The following is a 16,863-nucleotide window of genomic DNA, read 5'->3' as shown; positions in this document are numbered from 1 at the left end:
CCCCTGAGGTCCTGTGGGCCTTTAGAAGTGTACTTCTGTGGTGGACTGGGACTTAAATGATTAGAGTAAGAGGGTAAAATGTTTGACCAGCATGACCTAATCACTTCAACGCGGTCAGTGTCAAATTGCGCCCATGTCCTGTTCTACTGCAACCATTGACTACTACTACCACTGTGTGGTATCTGGGTTACCCTAATAGGATTTTTTTTCAATTTGGTGCCATTCTGTTGATGACATTTTACTCTGTTTTTCCAATTCATTTTGGGATTTTCATTGATTTGCATTTCCACTGCAAATTATTACTTTAGTACTGAATAAATACACATTTTCTCAAACTGCTCTGCATCATAGCTACCTGGGGGTTGAGCTCAGGTAAATGTAGGGACTTTAAGGGATCACCCTTCCAAAGATTGTGATTAATGATCCCAAGTGGTGCCAACCCAGTCCTGGGCCCTTGGAAGTAGGTATAAACTGCTGCTCCAGCAAAAAATCATGCATCGAAGATGTGTGCGGTTCGGAACTGGTGCATCTCCCTCGACGATGACGCATCCCCACTACTGCAAGGATTGACCGCAACGCATCACCACCACTGTGAGGTCCCACTGCAACGCAGCCCCAACTGCGCAGTGCATCGACCCTAGCTCTGACGCATCACCCGCCTTTATCCTAAGTATCACACTGCGTACTCTGGTCCTCATGGTGGACGCAAACATGGGCCAAGGCTGGTCCCTGTATCTGACCAGCACTCCATCGTGGTTGGCCTTAACTTTTCAATTTGACCAGATAGCCCTTTTTCATGATTTACGTTTTTAATCACTGCAATTGTTTATTCTTTAAAAATTCATAACTGCGGTTATACTTACTGGACTTTTGTCCTTTTGGTCGTTTTGTTCTTTAAATTAAGCTATAGTTTTCTAACCAGGTGTGGTATCTTTTTGTGATGCATTTCCACTGTTTGAATGGTTTCTCAAATACTTTACACTCTGCCTCTGAAGATAAGCCTGACAGCTCTGTGCCAAGCTACCAGAGGGTGAGCACAGGTAAATTTAGAGTGTGTATCTGACTTAACCTGTTTAGGATTGTGGTACCTGCTTGGACAGGATGCATACCTCTCCCAAACAAAAACACAATTTTTAACAGTAAACATAACTGAGAATCTGTACACCTCACACCTTTATTAAGACCTACATAGTTCGTTACTGTGTCACTTAAATTTAGATCATCCCCTGAGACACTCTTCGACTACAACACTTAAGGTCATACTCTACTCGCACAAACTTACAAATATGCTTGCAAACCCCGGGCTGTGATCATTCTCAGACAAGGCAGTAATTCCCTGCATGCAAGTAATTAAAAACAGCATGCTCACTGCAACTAATTATTTTTGGATGCTTTGTTGGTGGCAGAGAGTTTGGTTCAAGAAGCAGGATGCAGGGCACACAAGCAGTTTCACAATATACCATTTTGTCCACCCAGAGTTAGGAAAATAGGAGAACCAGAAATATACAATTACCTTTATCATAGGTCAGTCAAGGCACACAGGTTAGATACTCATTATCAGAAAACCCTAACATTTAAGCTAGTGGGAAACCTTAAGGTCTAACCTAGTACACCAAGAAGTGTGTAATGGTTAATGGCAATCCAAATACATACCCTTTCAGTGGTCTCCGGTGATCTAAATTTTTCCGACTGGGAGCACCAGTGAGTTTCCACATACTGTTTCAGTACAACCGATGCAAGCTGGAAAGACAATCATCAGATTTAAGCTTCAAACATGCAGTATTTCGTTTTTCTTTAATTTGGTAATGTAAAAGTTTGTTACAAAGAGCCCTGAAAATTTACCACAGTCCTTAACAAAAAGGCAAAGATACAAGCAGCTGAGAAATCCAACCAGCAATGGGCCCTCAAACGGATAAGTTCAGTTTACATTCATGACAATATGTAGTACCCACACCAGATACCAGGCAGAGGGAAAAGTGCATTGTTTTAATAAAGACAGGAAAATAAACCATGTGTGTAAAGTCTAAAAACCTCAACGTTACAGGAATGGTTACTAACATCACACACATTTGTAGAAGCAGATTGCAAATAAGCCCTCCTGCCCCCACACATCCTTCTCTCTGCCCCCCCCCCTTAACGGAGTTCCACAGATCCTATTGATTTCAGTAGTATGAACCACTTTAGGGTTCCCCAAAATTTGCAATGGAAGACTTGCTTTAAAGCGCATGCCAGAATGCCACCTCAAAAACAGTGCATGCTATAAATGTGGAACTGGCAATACCCGGTCACTAGCAAACTCTCATATCCTTGGGCAAGGTTGGTCCTATGCAAAACTATCAAAAATAAAATGTGGATTCCGCAGATCCTGCACACTCTACTCAAATCCTCCAAGAATTAAGGATAAAGCATTAACCTCTGATCCCAGAAAAAGATTGTCTATCTAGACAGAATTGCACAGTGTGAAACTGGAGAATTTGGAATGAATCCCAGTTTCCCTGCTTGACCAAACTGCATGATCATAGACAATTTATTTCACTAAGCCTCCATTTTGTTCCTTATCACATATGAGAGAACCTTCAAATACAAGAACTCACAACGTATGCTGGAGAAAAACCTCTTTTGCTTGCTTTAATAGACTAGAATATTGCTCCATGTACAAAAAGAATTCAGCCCACGTATAGGGTACACATCCCCTCTAACTTGCACCTTAGTTCACTAAAAGCACCGTCATCCAAAAGGATCAGGAATGTTTGTTAATCCATGTTTAAAAACTCTTGCTTGGCTTCAAATACAAAACTTTATACAAAAATATTTGACTTAAACTTCACTATTGATGTCACTACAGTAATACTAGGCATCTTTGCTGCGGAGACTATTCTGCCCCTTAAACAAACCAGATCTTCTCTTGATCAGCCTTCTACTGATCTGTGAACTAAACTCATTCTATCAGTATGAAAATGCTTGACAAATAAAAGTGGAGTGCTCTTTAAAATAGCAGAAGCAAGACGGCATCTGAGTAGAAGCCACCTTACCTCTCTCCCCCTTGGCGGTGTAAATATCCCGGCTGGTGGCTACGAGTATGCGCTGGAGCGGCAGTGAAGTCAACGACTGTCACGGTATTCTTCGGTGGATTTCTCCGACATTCCATCAAGTCTGACAGCGAGGACATGCCTGCGAGGCTCAAGGGAACTTCTGCGGGGGGCACTGGGAGGCCCCAACGCGGCTTCTGCTAACAGCGTTAGCAGGTTCCGGGCACGCCTACGGTGGCTGCCAGGAAACTAACACGCTATCGGCTGGAGCACTGCTAGAAACAGAGCACGAGCCCAACACCAAGACCGTTGCAATGGCTGCTCGAGGAAGGGTAAAAGCAGTGAATGACCACTACTGCCGTACAGTTGCGGCGTGAGGGCTCTGATTCGAAAATAGATCTCAAAAAAGGGGAAGCTACGGCTAAATAAACGCGACAAACAGGGAAAAATCGAACATCACAAAATTGAACTTCCAGGAAAAACAAATCTACGGCGAGCTAAACCACCTACTGATGTAGGGAAATCGCAACCATCCATCTTAAACATCTCACCCAAAGCTTTGGGTGGGGAATGGGTCACCCAAATTGAGATGCAAAAGGATTCCAGCATTAACAATGGCAATGAGGATATGGACAGGGCTTGAAGCGACCATATATCAGAAACTGACCAAGCAATAACATCTGCAGTGCAAACACCCACTGGACAAAGTAAAAGGTCAGACGTCCCGGACAGGGGAAACAGGACTCCCTGGCAGGAAAATTGTGAGAACACCATCATAGAGGCACATGTACATGCCGTACATATTAGTCCGAGGGAAGACGTCTTAGTGGAGGGCACTCGACCCCGGATGATGGATGCGGGTATGTCTGGCATAACTAATAGCGAACAGGAAAGCAGAGTAACAGCTGTGGCTAGCAAGACTGGGCTACACTCTCTTGGAGGAAGTGAGGGCCAAATATGGAAGTTGGCTGTTTGACCCCAGATGTACCAGGGAAAAATAAATCTCACTGACAGAAGAGTCAGAGGTTTCAGACATTAGCCTATCAGTAGTGAGGAGGATGGTGTGGGGTTCCTCCTCAGATAATACCAGCCCTTCAGAGATAGCCACAACCACAAAGGAAAAAAAAAAACGGTTGTCTGGGAAAAAGGCTTGCAGGAAGATCCCAGGGGAGCACAAGATGGTGGAGTTAGTAGGGTGGGACTATTTAGCAACACAAATGCTTCCCCCCCCCCCCGAGGGGATAGATGAAGGTGAGATGCAAACAGCGGTGAATTCCAATGGGATCTCAGATCATATGAAGCGAGTAAACCCCGCCGAGTCCTCACTGGCTCTGATCTTGCAGTCCCTGCGAGCCTTTCAGGATGCTGTTAAAACCGACAATCGACAGGCACGGCTAGCCACTAAAACTCCAAGGCTCCGTACAGAAAGTTTGAAAGATCTGCTCGGACATTGCTGAGCGACCGAATATGGTGGAGTCACGCATTGGAAATGCTGGAAAGCACAGTGGTAATGTTGAAGGCGCAGGCCTCACTGCAGGACAGTACTATAAAAGGATGTGATGTGGAAGCTCGAGGACTATGAGAACAAGCAGCGGCGCAATACTCTAAGGCTGTTAGGGGGCCCGGAGAACTGTGAGGGCAACAATGTAAGAAAGTTCGTAGTAAATATGCTGAGAGGCCCCATACCAGAGCTTTCTACAGGAGATTGGGACAAGGAAGTTCAATGTGCTCACAGATTCCCTATTTCACCATCAGGGCATTCCTCCGGAGAAAATCTCTACCGAGTGCCAAATTGATTTATTTTGCCGACTTTTTGCTTCGTCAAGCCGTGTATGATCTAGCTGGACCCAATGTCAAAAGGAGGTTTGAAGGTTTTTCCTAAGCCTGACTTTGCACATGCTACGGTCGAAAGGAGATTACGGCTCAGGCAATTAATGATCCCATTTCAATCTGCAGGGGCCTTGGTTTTCTTACAAAATACAGCCAGGTTGAAGGAGATATACAAATGCCAGAATTTCAGTTCCACTTCTGAAGTTCAATGACAGAAACTTTTGGACGATAACGCAAAAGGGAAAATTGGGGGTAAATAGTAAAAATATCGATTGTAAGCAAGGATTTCAGGCTTATGAACAGTGGTTCCTCGGGATACGGGTATCTGGCATGCCACATTCAAAGGGGGAGGAGGTAAAGGGAGAGGATGGGTGGCACAGACGTGCTCACACAGGCTCATGTTTAAGCCTGGTTGCCTGATTTTTGGTGTGGGGGGGTAGAGGGGGCGATACTTAGGGGACGAGAAGAACATAGTTAAGTTTGCATTGTTTCTTGGATGTCAGACGTTTGTGCAGTACTTTGTAGTAAAAGGATAGAGATTTTTGGAAGTGTGGCAAGGTTTAATGGGGATAGGGTATCAGTCATAGGCCAGCACCATAAAAGTGTATGGGGGTATTGAGAGTGGCATCCATCAATATATGTGGCCTAAATGATGTGAAGAAAAGACATAATGTTGCGGTTGGGTTACAGTCGCTGGGAGCTAATATTTGCATCCAGGAGACACATTTAGATGGGTCACAACTACAGATTTTAAATACACTGAGATTTAGGGTGGTAAGTGAGATGACACAGGGGGCCAAGGTACGGGGTGTGGTGATCCTGGCCAAAGGAGGGGGGCTGCAGTTTAAGCGATCATGTTCAGATAAATGTTGTCATTGCGCAATCACTGAATGCCAATATGGGGCGGGGAAGAAACTAACGAGTTAAATATTTGGATGCAATGGTGATGATCCTACAGTATTGAATACTATCTCGAGCGAACTTGCTCACTAGCCACTCGCACTTATTGTATGTGGAGACTACAATATTAATCTACCAAACGATTGTTCTCTTGAGGGAGGAGATATGTGGGACAGAAGCCAAAAGTGTTTATTTTTTTTTTGTTTTGTTTTTTTTTTTAAACCAAACCTTCTGAGTGCCTACCTCCCCTCGCCTTCGCATATTGAAGTTGGTTGTAGTCGGAAGGAAAATATAGAGTCAATCGGATGTTTAAGAGCTGTGGGGAGACTGGAGATTGGAACAAACAAAGGATTGTTGTGGACACTACCGGAGCGGTGAGCGGGGCGTTGAGTACGAGACGAGCTGAGTCCGGAGGAGTCCGGAGGAGAGGGGCGTCCGGAGGAGAGGGGCACCTGCGGAGCGGTCCAGAGCGGTCTACGGAGCTTTTTCTTGCTACAAAGAGGTCTGCCCTGCGGGGACTTTGCCACTTATTTACTTACTTCTGTGGCCTGTGTCAGAGGCCTCTCTTCGCTCTGCTTTGCCGCATTGGGGGATTGACCAGCGGGAGCTTGCTTTTGGGGAGTGCTGTCGCTTGGTTGCCAGGTCCCTCCCGCCGCCGCACTTCGAGCCGCGGCCGCAGTGCGGGGGGACTACAGCCCCCACAAACCTCCGCAAGTCCCGCCCACATCGCCGGAGGCGCAGAAAGGCACCGGCGTTTCTCCTGCGACGCGTGCGGGACCAGCCGGGCTAAGCTCGGGCACCCCTCTAAGCTGCTGTTAAGGTGAGCCCAAAAAAGCATTATGGGGAAACGAAACACCAGTGCCATCACACAGGCCTCTGAGGGCCCTTCTGTCCTTCCACCCTCCTTTGAGAGTATGCTGGAAAATGCTTTTAATTTGGTTAGCACTGAAATTGCCAATACCGAGAGGAGGATGTCATTGGGTCTTATGACTTCACATTTAGAGCTCCAGCAAGACTGCCCAAATAATGCTGTGCCGCTTTACCCTGCGGTCACAGTCACGAAATCTACCTTGTCGGTTCACCCACCGGCCAACCCCATGGTAGCTCAATTTGGGGGTAGCAGTTCAACTATTATCATTGACTCACAACAAGATCCTGTCATTCTAACCGTTAACCCTCCCCCGACCTCGAGTAATAAGACTGTCGGAGATGAGAGGAAAAGGGGTCCCTCGAAACAAACAATAAATAAAAGGAAACAACCCCTACGCAACAAGAATCAACCCACACCCCAGAGTATGTGGACCAGAGGGAAGCAATTATCAGGGGACGGCATGGATGGCATGGATAGTAATGAGTCTTTGCAACTGGTTGAGGGGGATACAGTTATAATCCCCCATAAAGAAGGACATAACTCTGCCTGTACACAGACTGAGCCCATAATTGAAAGCGTTACTCAAAAAAAGTTACACGGAAATTTTATTGAGACTATAGTCGACACAATTTTTAAACAAATGGAAAGTCAAATGATCAAACAGTTTAATACAATTTTTAAAAGACTTGATAGATTGGAAAACCTGGTAAAAAAGGAAGATGTAAAAAGGAAAGGGGTGATTAGCCTAGATCTGCTGAGGGGAGAACGACTACTGAAAGATATGGAGGCTGCTAGTAAGGTCATCTTGGGAGACGGGCCAATCATTAACAGTAGTACACTGGTAAATAACACTGCACCTAGGGATGCCTTAGCAGGAAAAAGCCGACCAGCAACACCATCGCAGCATACTCCAGCTGTAGAAGCTGGACCACCGTGCCCCGCTAGTGCGGCTGCCGGTACATCAAAGGGGGGACCTAGTTCAGCCACCATAAAGTCGGGGAAACAAACTAATATGGGTTCAGACAAGGGTAAATCCGTTGATACTAGGTCTACAAAACAACCAGGGCCAGCCCTTCACTTGCCCCCTGATGCCTGCCCTTAGGTCTTGATCTTAGCAGGTGTACCATTGTTTAAGGGGGGACAAGGTGAGTCCTGGGTCCAGTTGAACAACAAGTGTATCGACTGGTTGACTAAACATAAAGGGGTTGGGACAAATATTTAGAGGGAAATCTTGTCAGTCCGTCGAGTGAGTTGGGTTGGTCCCTTATTCAAGAATATTAATGGAGACTGCATTGTAATTAATTTCAGGCACCCCTCAACAGCAAATTTTATACTCAATAGCAGTAATATCTACCCCAGTCCCTCTACTGTTGTAACTCTACTACCGTTGAGTTACTTCTATAGGCCCCCTCAGAGATTATTTAGCCCAGCTCTACCATCCTTTCCACTGTATAATAGATACAGTGTATTATCTGAGCTTGAGACCCAGGACTGACCATCAGCTATCCCTCCAGCTACAGCAGACAGTGATTACTTGAATGTAACTGACTCCGTGGAAGAATTGATAACTGGCCTCCCTATAGAGGTGTCTAACGGTGAAATTGAGGCAATTCTGTCACTTGATCCTAAAATAACTGCTCATGCCACCGCCACCCCTATATAGTCTGACAAATTAACAATTTTGAGTTGGAACATTGCCGGTTTAAATGCGAAAATGAAATTTAGGGACTGGATATATTGGGTTACTAACTTTGATATTTTAATGTTCCAAGGAACTTGGTGTACTAGTTCTATGCTTCATGAGGGGTTTAGCTGTTACAATCAAATTGCACCCGTTCTGGCTATGGGACGACCTAGTGGGGGTTTATCTATCTGGGTTAAGATTACTGCAGGAGCTAAAATTGAACCCTTGAAGACCAATGATATGAATTTTCAGGCCTTAATTTACACTAACTGGTTTAAATTATGCTTAATTAATTTTTATAATAATGACTTCACAACACATCCAAACACACATTTTATAAGATTGTTTGATTTTATTGATGGAATTGTCGATGGACAAAAGCATGATAAACTTGATGGCATCTGTGTGGGAGATGATTTTAACGCACACATTTATACCCAAACCCCTCCCTGTAAAAAAGAGGGGAAGATTTGCTTAATCATTTAGCCACACGAGACTTAGTTACTATCATGGAGAAGGTAAATATTACCGCAAATAAAGGACCTGTGGCCACTTATGTTGGGCGTGGGAGTTCAACTACAATAGATTATGTATTTATATCTTCCTTGCTTGGGAGATTGTCTATTAGAGGCTGAGGTTGTTAGCACTATATATAGTGACCACAACCCTATTCTGTGCAGTTTTAAATCCATCAAAAAACCGGGGACACAGAGAAATTGGGGCAAAAAACTTGGTGGCGTCAACGGACAAACTTAGGGTAGTTTGGAAGGGGATAGACAACAAGGGGGTCTTAGCCCGCACAATTAAAATGCACCCTTCGTTAGTGTCTGTCTGTTTATCTAGTGATAACTCTGGACATGACATTCTCGAGGCTTTTACAGGGTTGTGTATGGCCATCAAAAAGGAGATTTCCAAACCTTCGGCCAATAATAATAATAAAAACCCCAGGTGGTTCGACACTTTGTGCTCTAAAGCAAACCGTGAATTACGGGCGGCCCTTATAGCTGAACCACGGGACCAGTTCTTGGTGAGGAGACTGAGGTCAAGCTATAAGCACACTGTAAAAATAAGAACAGAAGAGATATTAAAGGATCATTGGGAATCCCTTGTACGCACGGCGGCACAGAGATGTTGCCGGTTTCTGGGGCGAGGTTAAGAATTTAAGATCAATTGGATCCAACATTACCCCCATAAACTGCAATATATCAGGGGATTTGTGGGTGAAGCATTTTTCAAGCATTTATGCTGCACCGCACCTATTAACGGAAACCTCCTACCCCTCTATGGCCCTTAATATCTCAATAACGGAGGTGGAAGATGCTATCTCTCAAAGCGCGAGCAATAAAGCACCTGGTCCCGATGGATTATCCATCGACCAAATTAAGTCAGAGCCTGACTTTTGGTCACCTTTATTGTGCAATATTTTTAATAACTTATCTAACACCCCAGCCCCAGCAACCGGTCAAATAGCATTATCGTGCCAATTTTTAAGAAAGGCGACAGACTAGATCCTAGCTGTTATCGGCCCATATCTTTAATAGATAATACCTGGAAGATCTTAGGAAGGGTCATTTTGAATAAGATCAGGACCTGGGCAGAGGGAAATATGATTTTACACCCGTGCCAGCTAGGCTTTAGAAGCAACGTGGGGACTATTGAGCAATGTTTAAAACTGAATTTAATATTGGCCAAATACACCATTGCCAAAAAATCCCCATTGTATTTGGGGTTTATGGACTTAAGTTCCGCTTTTGGTTTTGTTAACCGCTCCCGCTAATGGTCAGTTTTGTTAAATTATGGGTTAGATGAGTCACTTGTTTATTTTTTGGTCCACCTACATAGTGACTTGAAAGCCTGTGTTCGAATAAATAATGAAGTCTCAGGGGACATTATAATTGGCAAAGGGGTCAGACAAGGCTGTGTCTTGGCCCCCCTGCTTTTTATCTTGTATATAAATGAATTAAGTAACTCTTTGTGCAAATTGACTAGTGATGTCCCGAATATTAATGGAAAATTACTTCCCGCACTTCTTTACGCGGATGATGCGGTCCTTATGGGCCGCACACCCAATGCATTACGCATTCTAATAACAGGTTTTGTTTTATATATGGCTGATCTTGGCCTATGCACCAATTTTAATAAATCCTATATAATGTCATGTGGCCCTAAAAAGCATAAAATCTGTCATATTATGTCAGGGAATAATGTTTTAAAAAGCACTAGTACTTTCCCCTACTTAGGCTTGTTGTTTTCCGATTCCGGATCTTGGCAGCCTCAGGTTGCCAGGGGGAGGAATAAAATGGGCAAAGCTATAAATTCCATAACTAGCCTCCGCCAACCCAAACACGCAGAGGTAATAATACCATTGTTACAAATCTACAAAACCCAATGTTTACCAACAGGAACATATGGTGCAGAGGTGTGGGGATACTCGAATTGTACTGCAATACAGACCGAAGAGAATAGATTTTGTAGGAAGGTATTGGGGGGGGGGGGGCGGGGGGGGGGGCATCTCAGCTCCAACTTATGTTTGCCACAGGGAACTGAATCTCCCATACACAGAGGACTTCATAAGATCTAGGCCCGCCCTGTTTTGGCTGAAAATATGGCGGAACTCTGCTGCCTCTTTGACCCGTGAAATTATCATGGACTGTCTAAAATGTGAGCGGGCAAATTACATACCCTGGCTCAGGGAAGTAGAAAAAAGCTTAGTAAGTGTGGAGAAGGGGCATTTATTCTCATTACCCCTAACCATTGATTGCACCCATAAGAACCAAGTAAAAATGGCTTTGTATGATCTTTACCGAAAAGAGAGGGAAAGGACCGAGCTTGTAAAATCTGCTATTATAAGGTACATTCCCGTTTTGGAAACAAGTGACAGGTCTAATAATTTGCCCCAGGGTTACTTGCGAAAGAAACTAGGCAGATGGAATAGGAGTTTGCTGTTTCGTTTCAGGGACGGGAGCATTAAAAACCTACTTTGCTTCCCATTAGGCTTCCACGAAAATTCGGAAAATTTAAGCATTTGGGAGGTTTTATTGCTCTCTTTATACGGCTGATGACAAGAGGGATCAGGGGGATATTAAAGGGTACCTAAATCCCCTACCATATGAGAAATATGAAAAAGAAGAACAGGAAAGCTTAAATAGCCCACCATGCTGATCAGAATTATGGGTGACCTTGAATAGCTTAGCAAAGGGGAAGTGGCTGGGACCGAAAGCATACCAACAGAGTTTTACGTCATCTTCGCAAGCCAGTTAAAAAAAAAATCCTTAATGAACTATTCGTATATATTTAACGGAGGGCAACCCTCGGATCATGGTCACGAGCAAAAATTGTGGAGTCCTTAAAATAATTTTTTTTTTAAAACCCTGGCACAATTGGGTTCATACCGCCCCATTACATTAATAAACTGCAAATCAAAAATGTACTCAAAATTACTAGCGAGCAGATTAAAACGCATAATATACAAGGTTATTTCAGAGCGTCTGACAAAGGTTTGTCCCTGGGAGGTCCACAATAAACCACACCTTGAGAGTTATCACACTGTTTGATATCACTACTGTTGCAGGAGACCCTATGGCATTGGTTTTATTAGATGCAGAAAAAGCCTTCCATAGGGTCTCCTGGCAATATCTGTGGATTGCTGTGTCTAGGATCGGGATAGGGGAGGGATTTATTCAAGCAATTAAACAACTATATGTCGAACCATCAGCCGCAGTGATGGTGAACGGTATACTCTCAAAAGAGTTTCCAATCTCTCGGGGTACCAGGCAGGGCTGCCTATGCTCCCCTCTTTTGTTTGCGATCTATATTGATCCATTTATTTGTAGATTAGAGAACAATGGCAAAATACCAGCAATATGGTCTCAGAATTGAGCTACCAAGACCCTCGCCTACGCAGACTATATTGCTTTCGTGATGGCAGACTCGCATTCTGCATTAACGGTAATTGAAGAGGCAGAATGCTTCAGACAAATCTTGGGGTATGCATTGAATCGAGAAAAGACCCAGGTTGTCCTCAATGATGAGATCAAGATGACGGGCTAACGGGTGGTAGAAAAGGCTATATACCTAGGCATCAGTGTTACCTCCAGGTTAGACAATATGGTTAAGGAGAAATCTGGAACCCGTGGTGCGCAGTATGAAAGAGGACCTCCAAAAGCTTAACAACCTTTATTTATCCATGGGAGGAAGATGCAACGTCATAAAAGTGCTCTTCCTTCCTTCCATAAATCTTATATCTTTTTAGAGCAATATGTTTGGAATTCACACCACAGTGCTTCAAGTTAATTGAGCATACATTCTCTCGATTTATCTGAGCATATGCACGACCACGGCAGGCATTTAGGTTTCTCACTCTGCCTAGGGATAGAGGGGGGCTGGCTCTCCCGAATTAGAAATATTATTGGGCCACTACACTAATACATAGCCAAGAGTTATTACAGACCCAATCGGACAATGGACAGATAAAATCCCCTCCGCCTTTGAACGTACATTAGGGAAAGAAACCAGTGGGTGTCTGTGGCACCAGCTGCAGGACAGCTACTTAAAAAAAGTCTGGTTCAAGACCCTCTTTAGTGTTTTTAAAGTATGGAGTGCCATACGGAGAGTATGTGGAATTGGTAGATTACCATTCTATACACCCTTAGATAATAATTTTGCACTCGCGGAAGTTTTTAGAGATGCTTGCGTGGGAAAATGGAAGAGGGCGGAAATTAATTGGATTGTTAGTGCTTTTTCCCCCACTGGTCTTTGATCCTTCAAAGAACCGAAAGAAGATTTTACTTTGGATTGGCGCCATTTTTTAAAATGTATCCATATTAGATATTTTCTTGTACAGAAAGGAGGGGGCAGGCAAAATTTGAGAAAGTTGAAATTATTGAAAGAATAAACCAAGATAAAGTAAGATCTATTGGGGGGATACACACACTTATAAACGCAGCCCTCCCAAATGTCTGGACAAGTACTCCAGAAAACGGCAGGTGAAAGTAGGAGTGTCAGACGAGACATTTTTGTATGCCCATGAGTTATCGAAGTGGGTTTTAATGTCTACCAGGCTACAGGCACAGTTTTATAAAACTTGCTTTTTGTGTTATACACCTGACAAAATCGCAAAATGGGGTGGAGGGAAGGGAACATGTTGTCCTCACTGTGAATTTTATAATACAGATAGTGTATATATTTTTGCATCATGTCATGTTCTGCAAAAATGTATTAAAGACATTATGAATTTTCTATCGGAAGTTTTAAAAACGGAAATAACTGTCTGAGAATGTAATCCTGCTAGGGACTTTTGAGACTAATCGGCTAAGGGCAGGGCATGAATTGATTTTTATTTCTATGGCGGTTTTACAAATGTTTATTTGAGGCTGCCTGGTTGGATTCCAATGCCCCAGCTTTTCAACAATGGCTTGCCAGGTTGCTAACAATGTATAGTCTAGAAATAGCCATATAGGCGAAAAGGGAGTAATCAGCGTAGAAAAGGTATGAAAATGTTTAACCCTCTACGTGTCTGGATCCAAACTCAAAGCAAGGAATGAAGATGAAGTAAGAATATGTACTTTATCGTATTTGCACTAGTCACTTTAGGACAATATCTTTTCTGGGGTTATTTTTGTTATTTGTAATAAATGAAGTAAATTGTATTGTAATTAGAAATAGGAGATGGAAGTAGTTTACCACGTTACAAGAAATAATGTAATGAATTTTGGAATGTATTTGGCGTATTAAACTTTTCTCCTGTCTGAGCAGGGGGTGGCGGAGTGGGTGGGATATGTGTGGGGTGAAAAATGCAAAATGAATAAAGTTAAAAAAATTAAAAAATAAAAAATGGACAAATTTAACCTTCCATACTTGGTGGACATGGCTTTGCATTATTCAAAGTGTAGATTACACAACCTACCACAAAACACACTCTGCATTCTTCTAGGAAACTACACCCTTGATGTCTACCTACAGAAAAATAAACTGCCAAAATTGCTCCATGTCAAACACTTAAGAAAGAATTTTACAGATATCACAAGGATCTCCCATGTCACTTTTAAGAGGGGTTCTATTCAAACAATAACCAGATCTAGAAGAGACCGCCCCCTTTAACTCTTAACTTCCATTCTCTGTGTTTCCCCTTTATATGCCACTTTCCATTAGGAATTATTGCCTCCATCTAGGTACGCCGATCCACATTCCATATTATACCAAAAAGTAAATTCACTTACCAAGCCAAAGGTGTTTCACTATATTAGACTTTGACAGGCCAATTGGGTCCAACATTTTGTGTATTCAAATGCTTCTAATTTCATTAAAAAGAAATTGTAGCTTCTACACCACCTGTGTCTTATCAGACGCTGGGATCCTCATTCAACTCTTCTATTCACAATGGTGTATTTAATGTAATGCTTATCTGACCGCTCTCTGAGATTTATCACGTACCAATGTTATTTTTCAAAACATGTAATAAAAAAATACTCCATTTTAATAATTACTTCTCTATGCAGTCGTATAACCTGATGTACTTGGGTGAAACGCTTCCATGTGAAATACTTTTTCTCCCAACTGTCGCAGGTACCCACCAGGGAAGCCAACTTTCCCCACTTCTCTTTCTGCTGGTTACTGAGCCATTGCTAGCGACACTTGGGTATAATCCCGATATTAACAGTATTAACTTAAGCTCTTGCAGGCAAATGGTAGCTGCATATGCTGAGGGCGTTCTGTTATTTACCGAGGAGGCTGATTGGGTCATTCCCCGCATTATGCAGGAGCTAGAGAGGCACTCCGTGTCAGGCTGCTCCCTTAACAGGGACAAAACCAAGGTTGTACCACAAAATATCCACTGTACTTCATCAGTGATAGACTATTTGAGTTTGAAATGGCAGCCAGAAGCCCTTAAATATGTAGGTATCTGGTTTGGTAGAGACTTGAAAATCTCAATCACCATTAATGACAATAAAACATTGACCAAAATAAAAAAAACAAAGTTGAACGCTTGGTCTCCCAAACTTGTTACCTGGTGGGGTTGGGCCGAAACTGTCAAAATGACAATAGCTCCACTGGTTAATTTATGTTCCAGTATGCTCCCAGTCGTTCCTTCCCCTCTCCTTTTTTAAAACCGTGGACAAACACATCTCTGAATTCCTACGGAATAACAAGAAAGCGAGGATCTCCATGAATACTTCGAAAATGAATAAGACCAAAGAGGGCCTTAACCTTCCCGACTGTCCAAGATATCAACAGGCATTCAAGGCCTCTGGTGGTTTAGGACGCAGGATGCCCACTTCCCTCCATGGCAAGACACAGAGATTCACTTAGTTTACCTTCCGCCACTAGATTCTACCCTCTCTATATGCAACATAGCAAGACTTCCACTGGACCCTGAAAGTGCTTAATGTTAGATACAGTAACTGCCTACTACTGATTGACAAATGACTAGGCAGAAGTAGGACTGGCTCAGTTATGGCTTCCTTGTAGCATAATTAGAAGACTAACCTAGATGGCAAATCAGTTTAGTGGGAGTCATGAGCGATTAAGGGCATAGATACCATAGGACACCTGGGTACTCAGCTTAAAATTATCCTGGTTTTTTTTTTGCGCACAAATTTAGAACTACCTGACATTGACTTTTATAGGGTTCTAAGATAAAAAAGAACAATTGGAAAATTGACACTCCCTCACTTAACTGACCTACCTGGGCTACTTGGTAACTTTAGAAAGATTGGCTATTCTGCATCACATATTTCTAAATTACTTGAATCCCCCAAAAAGTACCTGCTGAAAGGACTGTCTAAGAAATGGGACATGCATACATCCAATCTGCACAGATCTTGACACTTTCTGAAGCAACATGGAGAAATATTTGGCAGTCTCCCGCCGTAGCAAAAATTACCCAGGCACTAGCACAAACCAGATTATGATCTACACATAATACAGACTGGACACCGACCAGACTCCATGAGGTGGTCTTGACCATGACAGGCACTTGCTGGAGATACAGGGAGGTTAAAGGGACCCTCAAACACAAGTTCTTTACATGTAGATTGGTCCAGACTTTCATCATATTCTGGAAAGCTTGGTTACATGCCAAATTGTTTTAAGGCTGAGCTCATGCACAGGCTCATAGAGCCAGAAGTTACCCTTTGCTCGGCTCTGGTGGGCTCTCTCCGAGTATTTGTTGGCTTGCGCAGCCTTCAGAATGACAGGTTAACTCTCATAGGATCGGGGGGGGGGGGGGATGGGGGGGGGCACTAGGTGGCGCGAGACTAAGATGGCCACACACCAGTGAGGCTCCTGCCCTGCCGAGCGGAACAATATCCTTAAGCCCCATCCTTGACTACAACTAAGCTCTGTTTTCTACACCACAGAAGACCGGAATCACCACTGATCACAGCGGTGCCGTTTCTGGACGAGGGAGAGCGATCACAACGAAATGGCAGACTGATGACAGTCCCTACAGACGGCTGCCCCTCCGGCCTCGTGTGGGAAGACTGCTGTGAAGGCTAGGCGAGCCTGGGGTCACGTGGGCCCTGCGGCCGGGTTTGGTTTGCCGGCCCGTC

The 16,863-nt window shown here is 43.6% G+C and overlaps 1 protein-coding gene across 3 annotated transcripts in view; it reads right to left on the bottom strand.

Moving 5' to 3' along the window:
- The window catches only part of IPO9 (importin 9), a 595,516-nt gene that overhangs the window by 527,754 nt on the left and 50,899 nt on the right, over positions 1 to 16,863 (bottom strand). For all 3 annotated transcript variants that reach the window (XM_085600586.1, XM_085600577.1, XM_085600596.1), the window contains one exon: positions 1,654 to 1,740. In XM_085600586.1, the coding sequence (XP_085456712.1) occupies positions 1,654 to 1,740 (87 nt within the window). The remainder of the gene's footprint in view (positions 1 to 1,653; positions 1,741 to 16,863) is intronic.

This window comes from Triturus cristatus, chromosome 1_2 (assembly GCF_964204655.1).
Source record: "Triturus cristatus chromosome 1_2, aTriCri1.1, whole genome shotgun sequence".
NCBI lineage: Eukaryota > Metazoa > Chordata > Amphibia > Caudata > Salamandridae > Triturus > Triturus cristatus.
Note: the sequence above shows the minus strand (reverse complement) of the source record. Positions and strands in the feature narration are given on the sequence as shown.